Raw genomic sequence first — 16,747 nt, 5'->3', positions numbered from 1 at the left:
TGTGTGTGTATGGAAGAGAGCCCATGTGAGGCAGTATGTATGTATGTATGTACGTAAGAGATTGGGAACTTGTGAGCGTGAGTGAAGGTGTGCAAGAGAAAAGTTGGGTGTGTGTGCAAGACAAAGAGCCTGTGTGAAAATGTATATGTGTGTATGCGCATGTGTGCAAGTGAGAGAGAGAGGGAGCCTATGCGAAGGGTTACGTGAGGGTCTGTGTGTGAGAGAGGGAGGGAACCTATGTAAGGGGGTGTGTATGTGAAAGAAACAGAGGGAGCCTGTGTGAGGGTGTGTGTGTGTGTGTGTGTGTGTACGCATGTGACAAAGGGTGCCTGTGTGATCATGTATGATGATGTGTGTGTGTGTGTGTTTTTTGTGTGCGCGAGCACAAGGGACAGAGGGAGCCTGTGGAAGGGCTGAGTCTTTATGGTTTGTCTGCTGTTGTTGTGTTTTTGAGTATTTGTTTTAATCTTATATTTTATTTGACCTATTTTACTTTTACTGCTTTTAATAACTAACTTATTTCATACTTTTAACAGAGTTAGTTATTACTATTTATAAATGTATTGTATTTATTATATGTTTTATACTTTGTAAACCGTTGTGAAGGCACGTCTGATGTGATGGTATAGAAATACAATAAACTAAACTAAACTAAACTAATCTGTGTGTGTGTGTGTGTGCAAAGGAGAGAGAGAGAGTGAGCCTATGTGAGGGGCAGTATGAGAGAGGGGTCATACTCTGGGAGTGTAGAAGTTGAGGCCTGAGAGGGCAAGCTGAAAGGGATCTGGTCACAGGAATAGGGAGAGAAGGTGGGGCACACTTACGGTCTACTTCTAGGGGGAATCTTCTCAAAATATTGAAAACTCTGCATATTTGAGTAATAACTTTTCTGTATTACATTTTACATTCATTACTCAAAGAACGTGATGTATATTGTGTTATTTTGACCACTATGAAGAATACAGAATTTTGCAGAATTTTAAAATTTCGTGCACAGAATTCCCCCAGGAATAATATTTGTGTGCTCTTGTACTTCCACTGAAAATGAAACAGAATATTTTAGAGATGCCATCATTCTTTCAAAGAAAAAGATGTGGGACCAAATATAAGTTGAAAGCTGGGTGAGTGAAGTCTTACCCAGCCAGAAAAAAATGGGGCAGCAGGCTTGGTGCTGACCGTCCTTAGTCATTTGTCCTGAGGTATTAGGCTTTGGCCCTGGGGGTCAGGGAGAGCAGAAGGTGATTGATCCCTTCCCGTGCCCTTCCTTCATTTCTTCTTCTTAGCCTGTACTCCTCCTGTTTTCATGGAGGTTTTAATTCAATTGAGGCCTTTTGTGGTCCCTGGTTGGTTGGCCCTTACAGAGACAGTCAGGTGGTGGGCATGGTGAGGCAATTACCACAGATAGTAGAGGCCAGAGTCGATGCAGTTGCTGGCAATTTGGTTTGGCATCATTTCATTCCTGTCTGGCTGCTTACCTGGGAAGATGATTGGAACTCGCAGAGGCAATGAACCTGAGCACCCTGTGCTCGCAGCGGGGGGGGGGGGGGGGGGGGGGGGGCCAACATTTGACTCGCTGGGATCAAGATTACCTTCGGTGATGGAGACGGCACAGACACAGACTGATCCCATCTCCAGGTCCACTCCTTCGGGTTATATCATTAGGAGCAGGAACACAGAGAACAGTAGGGCTTTTGTTTCTGGTGCATGCTCGGGCACCATGGATGTGCATGGTGATGCCTTTGGGTATGTCTTGTACAATCTACCTCAGCCCATCCCTTCAGGCTCTGGGTTCCCTGATTCTTCAGCTCTTCCTTCAGCTTTGGCTTTCAGTTCACTTCTGGTTACAATCAGGGGTTGGCGCAAGAGGTCTGCTGGTGCAACTCCCGTTGGGCACCATGGATCATATTCTGGTGCCCAATGGGGTCTGTAATGGTGCCCACAGGAAAGGGAAGGGCCACCTCTAAGGGCCTGAAAGGGAAGAAATGTGTTACACCCAGAGGACATTCCAGCTATAGGGACAAATGCCAGTCCAAGTCAAGTACCGCTAGAAGGAGTTATGTTGCCAAATTGGCCTCTGAAGATGTCCTCATGGCTGCACAGTCAGATGCGGTGTCTATGGACCTTCCCACTGAGGCACAGCATGGTGCACAGGAGACTGCAGTGGTATAGAGGTCTGATCACCACACTGGTTCTGTTGATGGCTTCCCAGCTGACTTCTTTGGCAGTGAGTGGGGCCCCTCAGGTTATTGGTGTTCCAGTCCATGCAGAAGAGGTTTCAGGGGGGCCTAGACTATCTGAAATGGGGCAGGAGAAGTGCTTATGGGTGGGACAGCATGAGATGGTGGCCTCAAGTGGCAAGGAGGTGCTTGGGAGGGCCATTAGTGGGTATCAGCTTCAGGTATTGATAGGGTGGTCTATCAGGCCCACACGGTGGCCTGAAGTGGCAGAGGGATACTTGGAGAGTGTTGGGTGAGTAAAAGCTTTGGGTATCAATAGGGTGGTCTATCAGGCCAGCATGGAAGTCCTGGTGCTTCAGCATAAATTATGTCTGGGGGTGGAGCATGTTTCTGGAGCACGATGGGTCAATGCCTTACACTTTCTTTATCAAGTTGAACAATCTGAAATGTCCAATCAGGAAGCATGGAGGAAGCCCAGAGTCTCTTGAAAGGACGCAACATTTTATGGAGTTGGACTGGTGCTGTAAGTGCAAAATCATCTCATACTGGTTTGCAGGAGACAGTGCATCCTGATGAGGTTAGAGGAAGGCAGTCAAGGAGGTGACATTCATCTTCCTCCACCTCCTCATTTTTTTAGTTCTTTCTCTGTTTTTGATGCCTCTGCCCACAGGGCAAGATGCAGAGAAGATGAGAGTGGGCCTAAGCATGACATGGGTCACCGAGCCCTAGTTGCTTTGACTGAGTTGTGGAAAGGGTTACCTAGGAGACTGAGGAAGAAGATCAAGAGGAGATCTTAAATTGACATATTTGAGCTGCTCAAGGATAAGACAGGGGTGACAGGAAGAAGGGCAGCAAAAAGAAGAAGAGGGACAAGAAGGAGTAGCCTAGTGACTACAGCAGAAGGCTACAAACCAGGGAAACCATGGTTCAAATCCCAGTCATGTCACTTTACCCTCCACTGCCGCCAGTACAAACTTAAATTGTAAGCCTTGGGAGATAGGGAAATGCTTATAGTTCCTGAGTGTAATCTGCTTTGAAGTACCTGAAAAGTGTAAAATAAATAAATAGGAAGACCAGAGAAAAGTCCCTAGAAATATATTTAACTGAGTGCAGTGCTTCTCATGATTGGGTTTTTTGACCAATATGGGTCCTTATTCTCTTACTTGGTCAATATTCTAGTTGCATATAAGGATTATGAAAACTGGGCATGGTTGAACTGTAACAAAAGTGTGGGGAGCTCAGAACATCAACCTGTGGTTACCAAAGATGACTAATAAGGCTCATGATTTGGGAGGCTCGAAACAGGGGCAGTCCGGTAGTTCCTTTCATTCCCACCAAGAAACAGAGGGATTAGGGAAACGGAGCTCAAACCAAAGTGCAGGAAAGTGGTCACTGCATGTGTTGTACAAAAAGGTTGCTGCCATCTTGAGGAAAAAGGTTTGGACAGGTTTTTGGATACCATAGACAGGCCCAGGATTCAGGGGGAGTAGAAATAATTCAAGGTCTATGATTAGGTTCTTAGCACTGGTGAGAGATAAGTTGAGGGTAAGAGGAGTTTGGGCAAGATAGTAGGTCCATTTCAATCTCAGCTTTTGAATCAATGCATTTTAACACTTTGGCAGTGGCTCCTAAAAAGGAGGTAGGTAAATATTGGCCAATTTTGAATTTGTATACCCACCCCTCCAGGCTCCTCAGTTAATGACGTTGCTCTTAGAGAGCTGTATTCAATGCATTATGTGTCTTTCGACAATGCCATAGCATCGACAATGCCATAGCATCATGCTCCAGAAACATGCTCCTCTAGTTGGGGTGTATTTTTGACAAAGTTGGACATTGAATCAGTTTTTTGCCTTCTGCCTATACATCGGGAGTGCTTTCTTTTTGCTAGTTTTCATGTTTGAAGGCCAGAATTATGTAGACTGATACCTTACCATGGGATGTGCCATTTCCTGTTCTTTTTTCAAGATGTACAGGATCAAGGTACAGACGGTTGGCCTTGATATCAATGTCCATTATTTCGATGACTTTCATTTTGTTGGTTCTTTCCAAGTGAATTTATGTTCTGATTTGTTAAGAGGATTCTTTGAGGTGGCAGGGAATTTGGGATTCCCATTGCACATGAAGACAACTGAGGGACTAGAGTCTAGGCTTACATTCCTCAAGATCGAGCTAGATTCAAGTGGACATGGCATCTCGCTTACCCAAGGACAAGGTTCAGAAGCTTAGGAAGATGGTTCAGTTGGTTGGGGCATCCAAAAAGTCATACTGAAGCAGATGCAGTCCCTTATCAGATCTCTGAATTTTGCTTGTAGAGTTATTCTGATGCAGAGGGCATTCATTAGGAGGATTTCAGCTGTGACAGCAAGTGGGTGTCATGAACATCATTTCATTCGAGTAATGGCCAGGATTACAGAGGAGCTGGGAATTTGGGAGAGGACACTGGAATCCTTTAACAGTGTTTTGGTCATTCAGAATGAGCAGGTATCTAAAAGAGACCTTCAACTGTATTCTTATGGGGCAGGTGCAGAAGGATTCAGAGTTTACTGCAGGGAGACTGGTGCACTGTACACTGGTCAGCACCTTGCTCTTAGAGCAGTTTAACAAGCAACATCACCTTTTTGGAATTTTTCCCCTTGGTGATACCTTTAGCAATTTGGGCCCAAGTTTTGTTCTGGTGTGATAATCAAGATGCTTTTATGGTTTTTAACTGGCAATCCACCAAGTGTGACTGGATGTCAGCTCTGCTGAGGGATTCATATTTTTATACCTAAAATGGAACATCACTGCCATACCTAGAAACTCTCTGGATTTGACCTGGAAATGCTGGAATTCTAAAGAAATTGCCAGGTCTCTGGGTCAATATCTGAAAACTCCGGGAAAACTATATAGGCAGTCCTAGAAGAAGTTGCCTGGGCCATGCAGGCATGAAGGAAGCAAAGGGTTAGCAGCATGACCAGAAGGATGAGAAATGTCTGGCTACATGACAGGCTGGTTACTTTCTTGTCTATTGAAGAATCAGCTGCACAATGGGAACGAGGAAGCATATATAGACGCACAATGAAAAAGAAGGTGGTTGCCTATTAGCCTATGCAGCCATAAAAAGAAGAAGGGCTTCAGTTAGACATGCAGGTCTAAAGAAGAAAGTTGCTGCTGTCCCCCTCCCCCAGACCAAAGAAGATGGAGGAGGAAGCTGACTGGTGTCTGGGGTGGGGGAGAGAATAAGTGAGCATGTGTGTGAGTGTGCGTATGAGAGAGGGAGAAGAGTGAGTGAGCTTGGACATGTGTGAGAGTGAATCATATGTGAGAGAACTGGCATGTGTGTGTGGAAGAAGGAAAAAAGTGAGTGGGTGTGTATGTATGTACATATGTGGGGTATGTGGGAGAAAGAGGAGTATGTAAATGAGAAGGTGTGGGTGAGAATGAACATGTGAGAGAGAGTTTGTGTGGGAGAAGTTTGTATGCGTATGAATATGTGAGTGTTAGAATGTGTGAAAGAGTCTGTTCCTCCGCTTCCCACTAACACAACACTATTTCAGGGTGACTAGAAATCAAAGGTTCCCAGGTATGATCTCTGTTTGGATGAAACATGTTTCTCGTGTTGAAAATGCAAGAGCCGTCACTCCTTCTTGTTGTAAGTGGGACCTATTATGGCAACTGCACCACAGGCAGATGAGCATGGAGTGGCAGTTTTGGCCTATCTGTGACATTTTGGATCAGTGAGGTATGGGAGATGATCAGAGCTTTTCTTGCCTCCAGAGTGCTTCTTCATGCTATTGAACGTTTAGGCTGGGATCCTCAGTTTTATGACCTGCCTACTTTCCGCATCAGTGTGGCAGAGTGGCAGGTTTGCCAGCTGATGAAATTCAGTGTATTGGCCAATAGCCATTAGGGGCATTTGCAGTTTATATTTATCCCAAATTAGGGACTGTGCCGGCATTAGATGCATTGTTTTTGTTCTTTTTCAGGGTTGCACATTGGCTTGGTAGACAAGGGGTGAGACTATGTTGGGGCTACTCTTTTGTCTGCTGTGCTCATTAAAGGGCCCTCACTCATCCTTATGGTGCATATTTGGGCATGGCTGTGAATGGGAAATGGCTTCCATGGTTCAGGACTTGTGGAACGAGACTGGTGCAATTGCTACTGATCATGTTGGAAATGTTGAGGATGCAGAGACCACCTGAAGCCTTGGACAATGATTTAGGGGCCCTGGGGACAATGATTTAGGGGCCTAGTGTTGTCACAATTTCATTGCAGCTGCAAAGAAGGATTTGTGCCTGTTGATGAATATGATGCCACACACGAGAGTTGGGTAGTCTGACATGGTGTTTAAGTTTAAATTGGGCAATCACTCGCTGTGGAAGCATGGAGTCCTGAAGGTCAACAAACAAATAGGTAGTTGGGTTGTATCACAGGGTGGATTCTGGGTTCGGCATGTGTGAGCCTGCGATTACTGCCCTGGGTTGTACAGATTGGATGGTGTTCACTTGGCCAATGTTGGCAATGATCTTTTCAATAATCCCTTTTAGGAAGCTTTCAAGTGGCTATTTGACCATACCTATGTAGCCGCACTATGGAGGACAAGATCTTATCTGAAGATAACCCTCATTTGTGGCAGATTACCCAAGCCATGGTTATTGTATGTCTTTGAACTTCTTCGCAGTTATCATTGTGAAGAAGTGCAGCTATGGTGGGGAGCAGCTACACAGGCAGCTTTATGATGGTGAGTGCACTGACCAGGCTGCTCGAGGTCCTCTACTGTTGGGATATGGAAGACCGGCATTGGCAAGTGGCAGGGTCTGCAGGATTCGTGGGACTATGTATTCTTGGAGTGAGAGAAGTTACTACTGGGCCATGGATGTAATGGTCTTGATATCAGTACGGTGGAGACAGGGCATACATTGAATCATTGCTAAGGGCTCGGTTGTTGATTATGTTAATAAGCTGCAGCCTTTGTTAAATCCATCTCATGTGTGTTTGTCCATTTATTCAGGCTTGGGAGGGGAGTGCAGAGGAAATCTTACCTGCACCATTAATATTTATATTTGTTGCCAGTATAAAAAGAGAACTTACCAGTGGAAGATGGCTCAGTAGCTCATCCACCATGACATCATCAAAGTTTTCTGAGAAGGGAGGCTCAATAAGATTTGGTTCTTGTCGTAGATTTGCAGGGTTGATGTCTTCCTGGCTGTTGGAGAACAGAAAAAATGTGTTTTCATGCAGTCAAAAAAAAAAACCCACAAATCACATAGAAACAAAAGATGTGCCAGGCTGGGTTAGACCTAAGGTCCATGGAGCCCAGCATCCTGCTTCTGACAGTGGCTGGTCCAGGTCACAAGTACACAGTAGATCCATTTATTGTTGCTCACTCTCATGGAAATGCATAGCTTTCCCAAGTCTAGCTGGCTAACAGAAGTTTATGGACTTTTCCTCCAGGAACTTTTCCAAACCCATTTTAAAACAAATTGCACAACTTGATTGTGTGTTGGATGAAAAAAATACTTCTCTGCTTAGCTTCATGGAGCGTCCCCTAGCCCCTGTACTATTTGAAAGGGTAACATTGCCTATTCCACTTCACTCATGATTTTATAAACTCCTATCATATCCCCTCTTATTCATCTCTTCCCCAAGCTGAAGAGTCCTATCCTGTGTAGCCTTTCTTCATAAGGGACCAATTATATTTCCTCTCTCGTTTGGTTGCTTAGTTTTTAAAGGGAAAATATGAATGTGCATTCTCTTTGAAAACTGCCCATAGGTATAAAGGAACCATGGATTTTGCACTTATTTTTCCTGTGGGCAGATTTTTGCTAGAAAACAGTGTGCATAGATTTGAAAATCCAATCTAGATGCATTGTTTTCCAAGCCCACACTAAATAGGACCCTGGAAATACCACCCCTCAATCCAGCTAAAAAAGCAGTGTTCAGCTCCAGTCCTTGAAGCATGAGATACATTTGCCTACAACAAAGACAGAGCGAGGGCAATTTTTAGACACACAACTCACCCAAAATAAATGACTGAAATGTCCTCTTGAGGGGTATTTTTATAAAATTGTGCATTAAAAAAAAGTCAGCAAACATGCACACATGTTACACTAATTTTCAAAAGTGAACTTATGCGCATTAGCCTGCTTTGAAAATTATCCTACCAAATTTAACCAACACAAGAAATGTTTGCTAAATCATCCATGAACATTTACAGGCATACTTTTCAAAATCTAGAAGTATCTACATAAGTCTAACTCTTCCTCAACTCCGCCCCCAGAATACCTCCACTCAGTGCAGGGATAAACGTACGTGAGATCATAACATGCATGCATGCATTTACCCGCATATCGGGTAGACAATTTTGTAAAAGCCCATTTCTATGTGTAAAGCCCTGTTTTACCCACAGACGTCACTTTGACAATTACTTTCCTAATGTTTAATCGTTGTTATGTGAGGGGAGTGAGTGCTACATATTAAGGCAGCTACAGAATAATTCTCATGTGTTTTGCTGTATTTAAGAACAGATCACTTGGTTTTTGGTGGTATCTGCTGTCCTGCAAATATTTGATTTAATGCTTCTGTTTTCTTTTTTCCAGTACCTTCTTTTTCCATTGAGAACTGAATTTAAATAGTTTTTCACAGCCAATTGCTTCCGAAGACGGCTATAGTTGTCAGTGAAGACAGCATCAGAGTGGCGTTTGACTGGCTTGCTGCTATATTTGCATAAAAAAAGATGAGACACAGTGCACACATCAATTCAAGTAAAAAAGGTTAATGGCTTATCTGTAGAACAGAAATGCACATATTCTATGCCTAGAGAAATTAATTTTTTTAACTGTATTAAAATTGGCAGGTTACCAGTTTCTATATTCTTATCTCAGGTATGTTTGCTTATTTTAACATTCTAAGCCATTTAGATAGATAACACAAGTCCATTTAGATAGATAACACAAGTCCATTTAGATAGATAACACAAGTTATCTGTCTAAAGGGAAAGTTTTTTGTATATTCAGCTCCTTATCCAGCTAGATTTTAGCTGAATAAGTCATTATCTGGTTAAAATCTAGCTGGATAAAAATGAAACGTACCAGGGGCATTTCAGGGAGGAGTTAAGTTATCCAGCTAACTTAGCTGATTTTTTATTAGAGCTGGCTAAGGGCAGGATTCATCATTCTTCGCGGAATGATGAATCCCGCGAAAAAGGGGGCAGGGGCAAAAGGGGGAGCGAGCCTGCGAAAGGCCACAGCCATTCGCACCGCGCCAGTGCGACTTTGCCGGCCGCGGTGGGGCCAGCTGCAGCCTTTCGCAGCGAATAGTGACATCGTAAAAGGTGCAGCTATTCGCCACGCTACTGCCGGCGATAATGTTCCTCACATTATCGAAGGCAGCAGTGCCGCAGCCGACTCTTCCCCCTCCCCGCCCCGACTCCTCCCCTCCCCCTAATTTGCATTATATCGCATGCAAAAAGGCCCTAATGCTTTTAAAAATAACCCCCTAAGTTAGCCTGATAACTTTAAACATGCTTCAAAGCAGGTCTAAAGCTATTTGAGTTTCTTTGGCTGGACAACTTCCTACTTAACTGGATATCTTTAAAAAAAACCCAAAAAACAAAGCAGAAGAAAAAGTATGATTTTCAGCCTTGCTCAAGATTTTAAGATAGGGCCTATCAGGATGTGCACTCTCTACCCTCTTTTCTGTTGAGAGTGCTACTTAACCAGATATCTTTCGAAGATACCGTCATAAGTAGGACGTTATCCAGTCACCCGAGACCAGATAACTAAAAACCCTAACTGGTTATATTCAAACATCCCCGTTTGGTTTTATAGTTATCCAGCTACATAGATACATAAGTGAAGCATCTATGGTGGATCCTCCTACAGGTTCTGAATATCTTTCTTAGTCCATAATGAATATCTTTCTTTTTTTTAAAACTCTTTCATAAATCAAGACCTTATTTCCAGATACCACAGATTTAACAACTTGCCATGTTGTTGACTGGCACTAAGGCAACCATGCACCTAGTTTGGTAAATGTACCTTTTCCTCTAACAATAAAATTACTCAATCCAGTAAATAGCAGATCTGAAGGTGCCCAGTCTGCAGCAATAATCAGAGTACTATGAGAGATATTCAGCTGTAACATATGGAGATATTGTCCTGTGTACAACTTTTAGCACAGTTCTGAATTTTGCTAAATAGACTAGAGATTTTAATGAACAGCTACAAAAGAAAAGAATCACAGCTTAAATGTCATGGAGTCTCTCTATTTTAGAAGTCAATGTTATCATAGTAGGAAATACTGGTTTCTTGTGAAATATTATTAGAAAAAAAACAATCAAAATGAAACCCTTCACATCAGGTGTAAATTTGAAATGCATGTTTTCCTCTTTACCTCAATGGTTAACATAGAAATCATAAAATCTAGTCTTAATTCTAAATGAGTAAAAGTAAAATATTAAGACTCTAAAAGCATGTATTATTTGCCATTAATGTGAATGTGGTATCCGGAAAATTAGTTGACTATTCAATAAAACAGATGTTTAAATATTCATAGACTGGATGGCAATCAAAAGGGTAGAAAATCTAATACCATGACTACCTAACTCTTCACACACAGAAACAGATAGAAAGAGAATAGGAAAAACATCAACAAAGACTATATCAGAGGTTCCCATGTCTGGTCCTTGAAAAGCTCCAACAAGACTGAATTTTCCATGATGTGCAAACTAATCTCCTGATTCTTAGACCAAATATATTTCACAGTATTAAGCACCATAATGTACAGTCTCTCTTGTGAAGATTTGATGACCTTTGGAGTGAGGAAACTCACTCAAAGATGAGATTGGTGCAATGTTCTCTCAACCTAGCTGATGTTACCCAGGTAGAGAGCCCATCAAGCTAGGTTGAGAGAACATTGCACCAATCTCATCTTTGAGTGATCCTCACTCCAAAAGTCATCAAATCTTCACAAGAGAGCACTGTTCTGTTCATACGTCTTACTTTGAATGTCAAAGTGGCCCCTAACCCCCTACACTAATACCTGAACCTCACCTCGAGTTACTAGGTGGGCCTCTCATAGAGATATAAATGCCTATCTAGTGTGATGACATTATGGTTACTCTCTCTCTCTCAAAAAAGATTTAGCACTTCACATAAATATTAGCACATATTGCAATAAACTGCCTATTACCATAAAACACACCCCTTTTTCTATCACATGCTATATTTAGTGCATTTTGATAAATCCAGGCCTAAGCTAGATGTACTGTTTACCCAAAATATAAGTACCCTTTTTACCCAGGTTTTCCAAAAATGGACTGTAAATAATTTCTTGCAGCAATCTGTTTCAAGACTCTGCTGTAATTCTCAGTGAAAATTGCATCAGCATGCTGCCTTGAAGTTCTAAATCAAATAAGAAAATAATTTTATAACAGCAAAAAAAACAATATATATAACGTAGTCAGAATTTTAAATTTTCTAAGCATTGATTTTTAAATTGAAGTTTAAATTCTGATGTACATATTTTTTGGTAGAACATTCTCTATATCAATTACTCCTCTAGAAAATACATAATATAAATGCTTAAAAGGACTCTTGTTGTCTCCTTTTTTATTATCTATGTTTAAACTCAGAGCAACACATTCTGAAAAGTCCCTTGTAAATGGGATATGTAAACAAAATTCCTTAACAAATTAAAGAGTATAAGAGGGCAATTTTCACAGGGATTCTCTGCTGGTAAATGGGTGTTTACCCATGCAGAAGGCCTGTTTCAAAATTGTCCCAGGCACTCTGCAGGGGGTGGGGGAGAAGTGGTGCTGGGGACAGGGCTGGGACAGGGCCAAAAAAAAAAGCAAACATGGAGATTTCATGTTGAAATACCTGCACCTGTTTTTCATGGCTTTTAACCCATATTCCGTGTGACTGCAACCAACACCAGCTGCCATGGATTTTCATAGATGGGCCTTGTAAGCATCAAAAGGAGGCTGGAAATCAGCCTCTAAGAGATTCTCTGGTAGCCTCTCTCAATACAAGCCTTAATTCATGGCTTTGCTAATAAAATCAGGATCTGTAGAATTACCTATCTCTTTTATCTCATTAGTTGTTAAGGAATATTGTTAAGATTGCTTATAATATGCTGTACATCACTTAGAAAGATTTATCAGTTAGGCGATTAATAAATACTTTTTAAATAAAATAGCTATTTATTACAGGACAGAGAAGAGCTACTCTGCTCTCTAATCCAGCCCCTCCGCATCTGTCATTTCCCCGAGGACGATGCCTAGTGAAAAAAATGGAGCTGGGAGTAAGTTCAGCCAGAAAAAGCCCTGCAATAAACCAAAATGTCCAAACATGGAATTGATGGTGTTTTGACTATTCACATTTGTTCTTTTTTTTTTTTTTAGTGGATAAAGCTCATTTTGCTACAGGATATGCATTTTTTTGCTATCTTATACCGACTTCTGTAAGCAACTGAAACTGAATATTTTTCAATAGCCGTTCAAATACGAGTACATTTTCAAAGCTATGCCCGGGCGTCCATCTGCGCGCACTACCCAGCGCACACACATGGACGCCTGATTTTATGTTCAAATAATTTTATTAAGTGCTGCATGAAAGAAAAACCATGAAAACATAGGTATCCACAGTACAGAAAACAGTACCGCATCAATGGTAACTCCAACCACTGGCCAACATGTGGCAACACTTACTTTCTTTTATTTTATAAAATATTTTATTTTATATTATTTTATATGATTTTATAGCATGCGCGCGCAGGTGCACGCATGCTATAAAATCAGGGGTCAGCACATGCAAGGGGGGTGCACAACTGTGCACCCTGCACACGCCGACGACCATGGCCTTCCCCCATTCCCGACCCCTAAACTAACCTCCCTTCCCCTAACCCTCTCGCCCCCTAGCCCTAACCTAGACCCTCCCGACCTTTGTCCTACCTTTTACGCATGCTGGCAGCCTGCCGGCACGTGATCCTCCGGCACAGCGGCAAATGGCCGCTGTGCCGGAGGCCTCAGGCCCCGCCCTGCCCCACCCCAGCCCCGCCCCCTCCCTGCCCCTTTTTCGAAGCCCCGGGACTTAGACGCGTCCCAGGGCTTTATGTGCGTCGCCGGGCTTTTATAAAATAGGCCCGGCATGCGTAACGCCCCCTATGTGTGTAAATCCTATGGGGCAGATTTTAAATACTTGCGCGAGCGCGTACTTTTGTTCGCGCAGCAGGCGCGAACAAAAGTACGCTGGATTTTATAAGATACGCGCGTATCTTATAAAATCCGGGGTCGGCGCGCGCAAGGGGGTGCACATTTGTGCAACCTGCGCGCGCCGAGCCCAGCACGCGCTGCCTGTTCCCTCCGAGGCCGCTCCGATTTCGGAGCGGCTTCGGAGGGAACTTTCCTTCGCCCTCCCCCCACCTTCCCCTCCCTAACCCACCCACCCCCAGCCCTATCTAAACCCCCCCCACATACCTTTGCGAGCGTTGGCCGGCTGCCCCGCTCCGTGGTCCGGTCCCGGGGGCTGTTCCGGAGGCCGCGGCCACGCCCCCGGGCTGAAACCACGCCCCCGTCGCCGCCCCCGAATCGCCATGCCCCGCCCCCTAAACGCCGAGTCATCCCGCCACGCCCCCTACAGGAAGCCCCGGGACTTATGCGCATCCCGGGGCTCTGCGCGCGCCGGCGGCCTATGCAAAATAGGCGCGCCGGCGCGCAGGGGTTTTAAAATCCACCCCTATGGATTTATGTGCATAGGGCTTTTAAAATCTTGCCAATAACGTCTCACTACTTCTCTGTTACTGTCTACTACAGTTTTCCTCTTATCCATCTTGTACTAAATTGTTGCTGTTTTATCAATTACAAGCAAACCATCCAGGTATTTTAGATAGAAATTATGCCTCTTTCATCTCTATTCAACTACTTAGATTGTCTGCTTTACTACTTTGATTTTTGGCAGTCTAACCCCACTTTCTTTAGTTGTGCACAGCTTTGCTACCTGTTGTGCTAGCTCCAAAAATGAAAACCACGTCAATAATACGTGCGTATGCCGTAGTCATGGCCCACTACTTTTTGATAATTTGTGATAATCAAAATCTATTTCCCGCCTTTCCAGAACTTAATTTGTAGGCACAAAGGAAGTGGAAGTGTGGAGGGGGGGGGGGGGGCGAGATTGGTGGGGCCAGGGTCAGATGTGATCTGTGCAAACGTGCGGGGCGGCCACTCTCTCTCTCTCACTCACATCCCCAAATCCAAGCCATGTGGCTGCTCAGGTCTCATAGCTCCAACACTCTCTGCTTCCTCCAAGGGCTGGAGGGGTCCGTAAATAATCCATGCAACTAATGACTCTGTTCTATTTCCTCAGGGGAGCCAGAACTAATATGTATATACTGCCGGCTCCGCCCCACTTTCTTGCATCCCAGAAAAAAGGTGGCAGAATGCCATTCTAAAAGGCTGATGCAATACAGTGCGCTCAGCCTAGCGCACAGCTTGCCGCATGGTTGGACACGCGTTTTAGATGAGCTCGAATAACTTTCGATGCAATATTTATTCATTACCCAATGCAATATTTATTTATTACCCAATGCAAAAAAAAAAAAAATCACCGTGTGCTCGACACACACGTTTTAACCATGCAAAACTTAATGTCAGCCCCTGAGCTGGCGGCCGCCACAACAAAGCCAAAATACTGCTTTTTCTGTGCTTCCTCCTACTTAGTATCATCCCGATACTAAGCAACATGACAGCGGTCAGGTTAGGAAAATGGATGCTCAATTTACGAGTCTCCGTTTTCCTAACCCGTGGCTGCGCGCAGGTTAGGAAAATAGATGCTTGTTGACTGAGCGTCCGGTTACCCAACCGGCCCACAGCCACATCTCCTAGGTGCCCAGTGCCATGGACACGCTAGGGAGGCATAATTGATCCCTAGTGCATCCTTTTCTAGTGCAGCAGCTCACTTGCCTATTGCATTGGGTGCCCTGGAAGGGGGGGGATGTGCACGCGTTGAAGGCCCGTTGTTTTTGTGCTTGATATTGCATTGGCCCCTGCGTTGCTCTGCCAGAATTTAAGCCCTCAGTAACGGACACAAAAAAAAGGGGTTGAAATAGGACAAGTTTGAAAGTTGTGAGCAGTAAGGCCATTCAGACAGCAAGGCCACTACACCTCACAAGTCTCAAAACTGTGCTAATTCAAACCTTTTGAGTCTGCTCTGCGGTGTCTGCTTCAGCGTCACTCCTTCCCCTTCTGTTCCCTCAATACGGGAGAGGTGGGGGTGGAGGGGCACAAAGGAGGAGAGGATGGATTAGGGAGCTGTGCCCTCCAGGCTCACCCCCATCTCTTCCCTGCAGGCTGTCTGGAAGGGGAGGGTTTGGAGCAGAACATTCCCTGCTGCTCTGCCTCTTCAGCCTGCAAAGAAGTGCGGGGACTGGTTCCAGGTCATTCCCCCACTAATGAAATGAATTAAACCCTGACCCCTTCCCATTATCCAGTTCAATAAGTGATGTAAACAGTTTGCAAGAACATTTTCAAGGTAACCAACTAAGCCTTCCTAGGACCTGTGGAAACTCACCTGCTAAGTTCATTGTTCACATCAAAATACAATTTATCATTTTCAGGCAATGCATTTTGCAAAATGTCAGTATCAGCTTTTAAAGAACCTGCGATTTGGTCAGGTTCACTTGGTCCATCAAATGACATCCTGTTTCCCAGCCTACAAGAGTAGAAAATACAATGAGTTAGGATGAGCAATTGCTCAGAAACTATCCTGACAAATAATGAAAGAAGAGCATTGAGAATAAAGCCCTTTCTTTTTTTTTTTGACCTGGCAGTTTCCTTCTACCTCAGTCTGGAACCAGGACTTGGATCTGGTGCCATATCCTTTCATTTGCAATGTCCTGGACTTTTTATTCTGTATTACATCCCCTCCCAAATGACTTTAAGACTATAAGAAATTGCCATGCTGGGTCAGACCAAGGGTCCATGAAGCCCAGCATCCTGTTTCCAAGAGTGGCCAATCCAGACTACAAGTACCCAAAACATTAAGAAGATCCCATGCTTCTAATGCCAGTAATAGCAGTGGCTATTCCCTAAGCCAGCTTGATCATCAATAGCAGTTAATGGACTTCTCCTCCAAGAAATTATCCAAGCTTTTTTAAAACCAAGCTACACTAACTGCACTAACCACATCCTCTGGCAAAAATTCCAGAGCTTAATTGTGCGTTGAGTGACAAAGAATTTTCTCTGATTAGTTTTAGATGTGCTACTTGCTAACTTCATGGAGTGCCCCCTAGTCCTTCTATTATCTGAAAGAATAAATATCCGTTTCACATTTACCCATTCTAGACCTCTCATGATTTTAAAGACCTCTATCATATCCCCCCTCAGCCGTCTCTTCTCCAAGCTGAACAGCCCTAAACTCTTTCACCTGTCCTCATAGGGGAGTCATTCCATTCCCTTTATCATTTTGGTTGCCCTTCTCTGTACCTTCTCCATCGCAACTATATCTTTTATTGAAATGCAGCAACCAAAACTGTACACAGTACTCAAGGTGTAGTCTCAACATGAAGCGATACAGATGCATTATGACATCCTC

The 16,747-nt window shown here is 43.7% G+C and overlaps 1 protein-coding gene across 3 annotated transcripts in view; it reads right to left on the bottom strand.

Moving 5' to 3' along the window:
* Nucleotides 1–16,747, bottom strand: part of VIP (vasoactive intestinal peptide) — a 46,895-nt gene that overhangs the window by 17,091 nt on the left and 13,057 nt on the right. For 2 of the 3 annotated variants that reach the window (XM_029596561.1, XM_029596559.1), the window contains exons 3-6: nt 15,725–15,865; nt 11,456–11,560; nt 8,759–8,872; nt 7,248–7,362 (exon numbers count right to left, since the gene is read on the bottom strand). In XM_029596561.1, coding sequence (XP_029452421.1) covers nt 7,248–7,362; nt 8,759–8,872; nt 11,456–11,560; nt 15,725–15,865 — 475 coding nt within the window. The remainder of the gene's footprint in view (nt 1–7,247; nt 7,363–8,758; nt 8,873–11,455; nt 11,561–15,724; nt 15,866–16,747) is intronic. The other variant, XM_029596560.1, reaches the window with a different exon arrangement.

Source organism: Rhinatrema bivittatum, chromosome 3 (genome assembly GCF_901001135.1).
Source record: "Rhinatrema bivittatum chromosome 3, aRhiBiv1.1, whole genome shotgun sequence".
In the NCBI taxonomy this organism is placed as follows: Eukaryota; Metazoa; Chordata; class Amphibia; order Gymnophiona; family Rhinatrematidae; genus Rhinatrema; species Rhinatrema bivittatum.
Note: the sequence above shows the minus strand (reverse complement) of the source record. Positions and strands in the feature narration are given on the sequence as shown.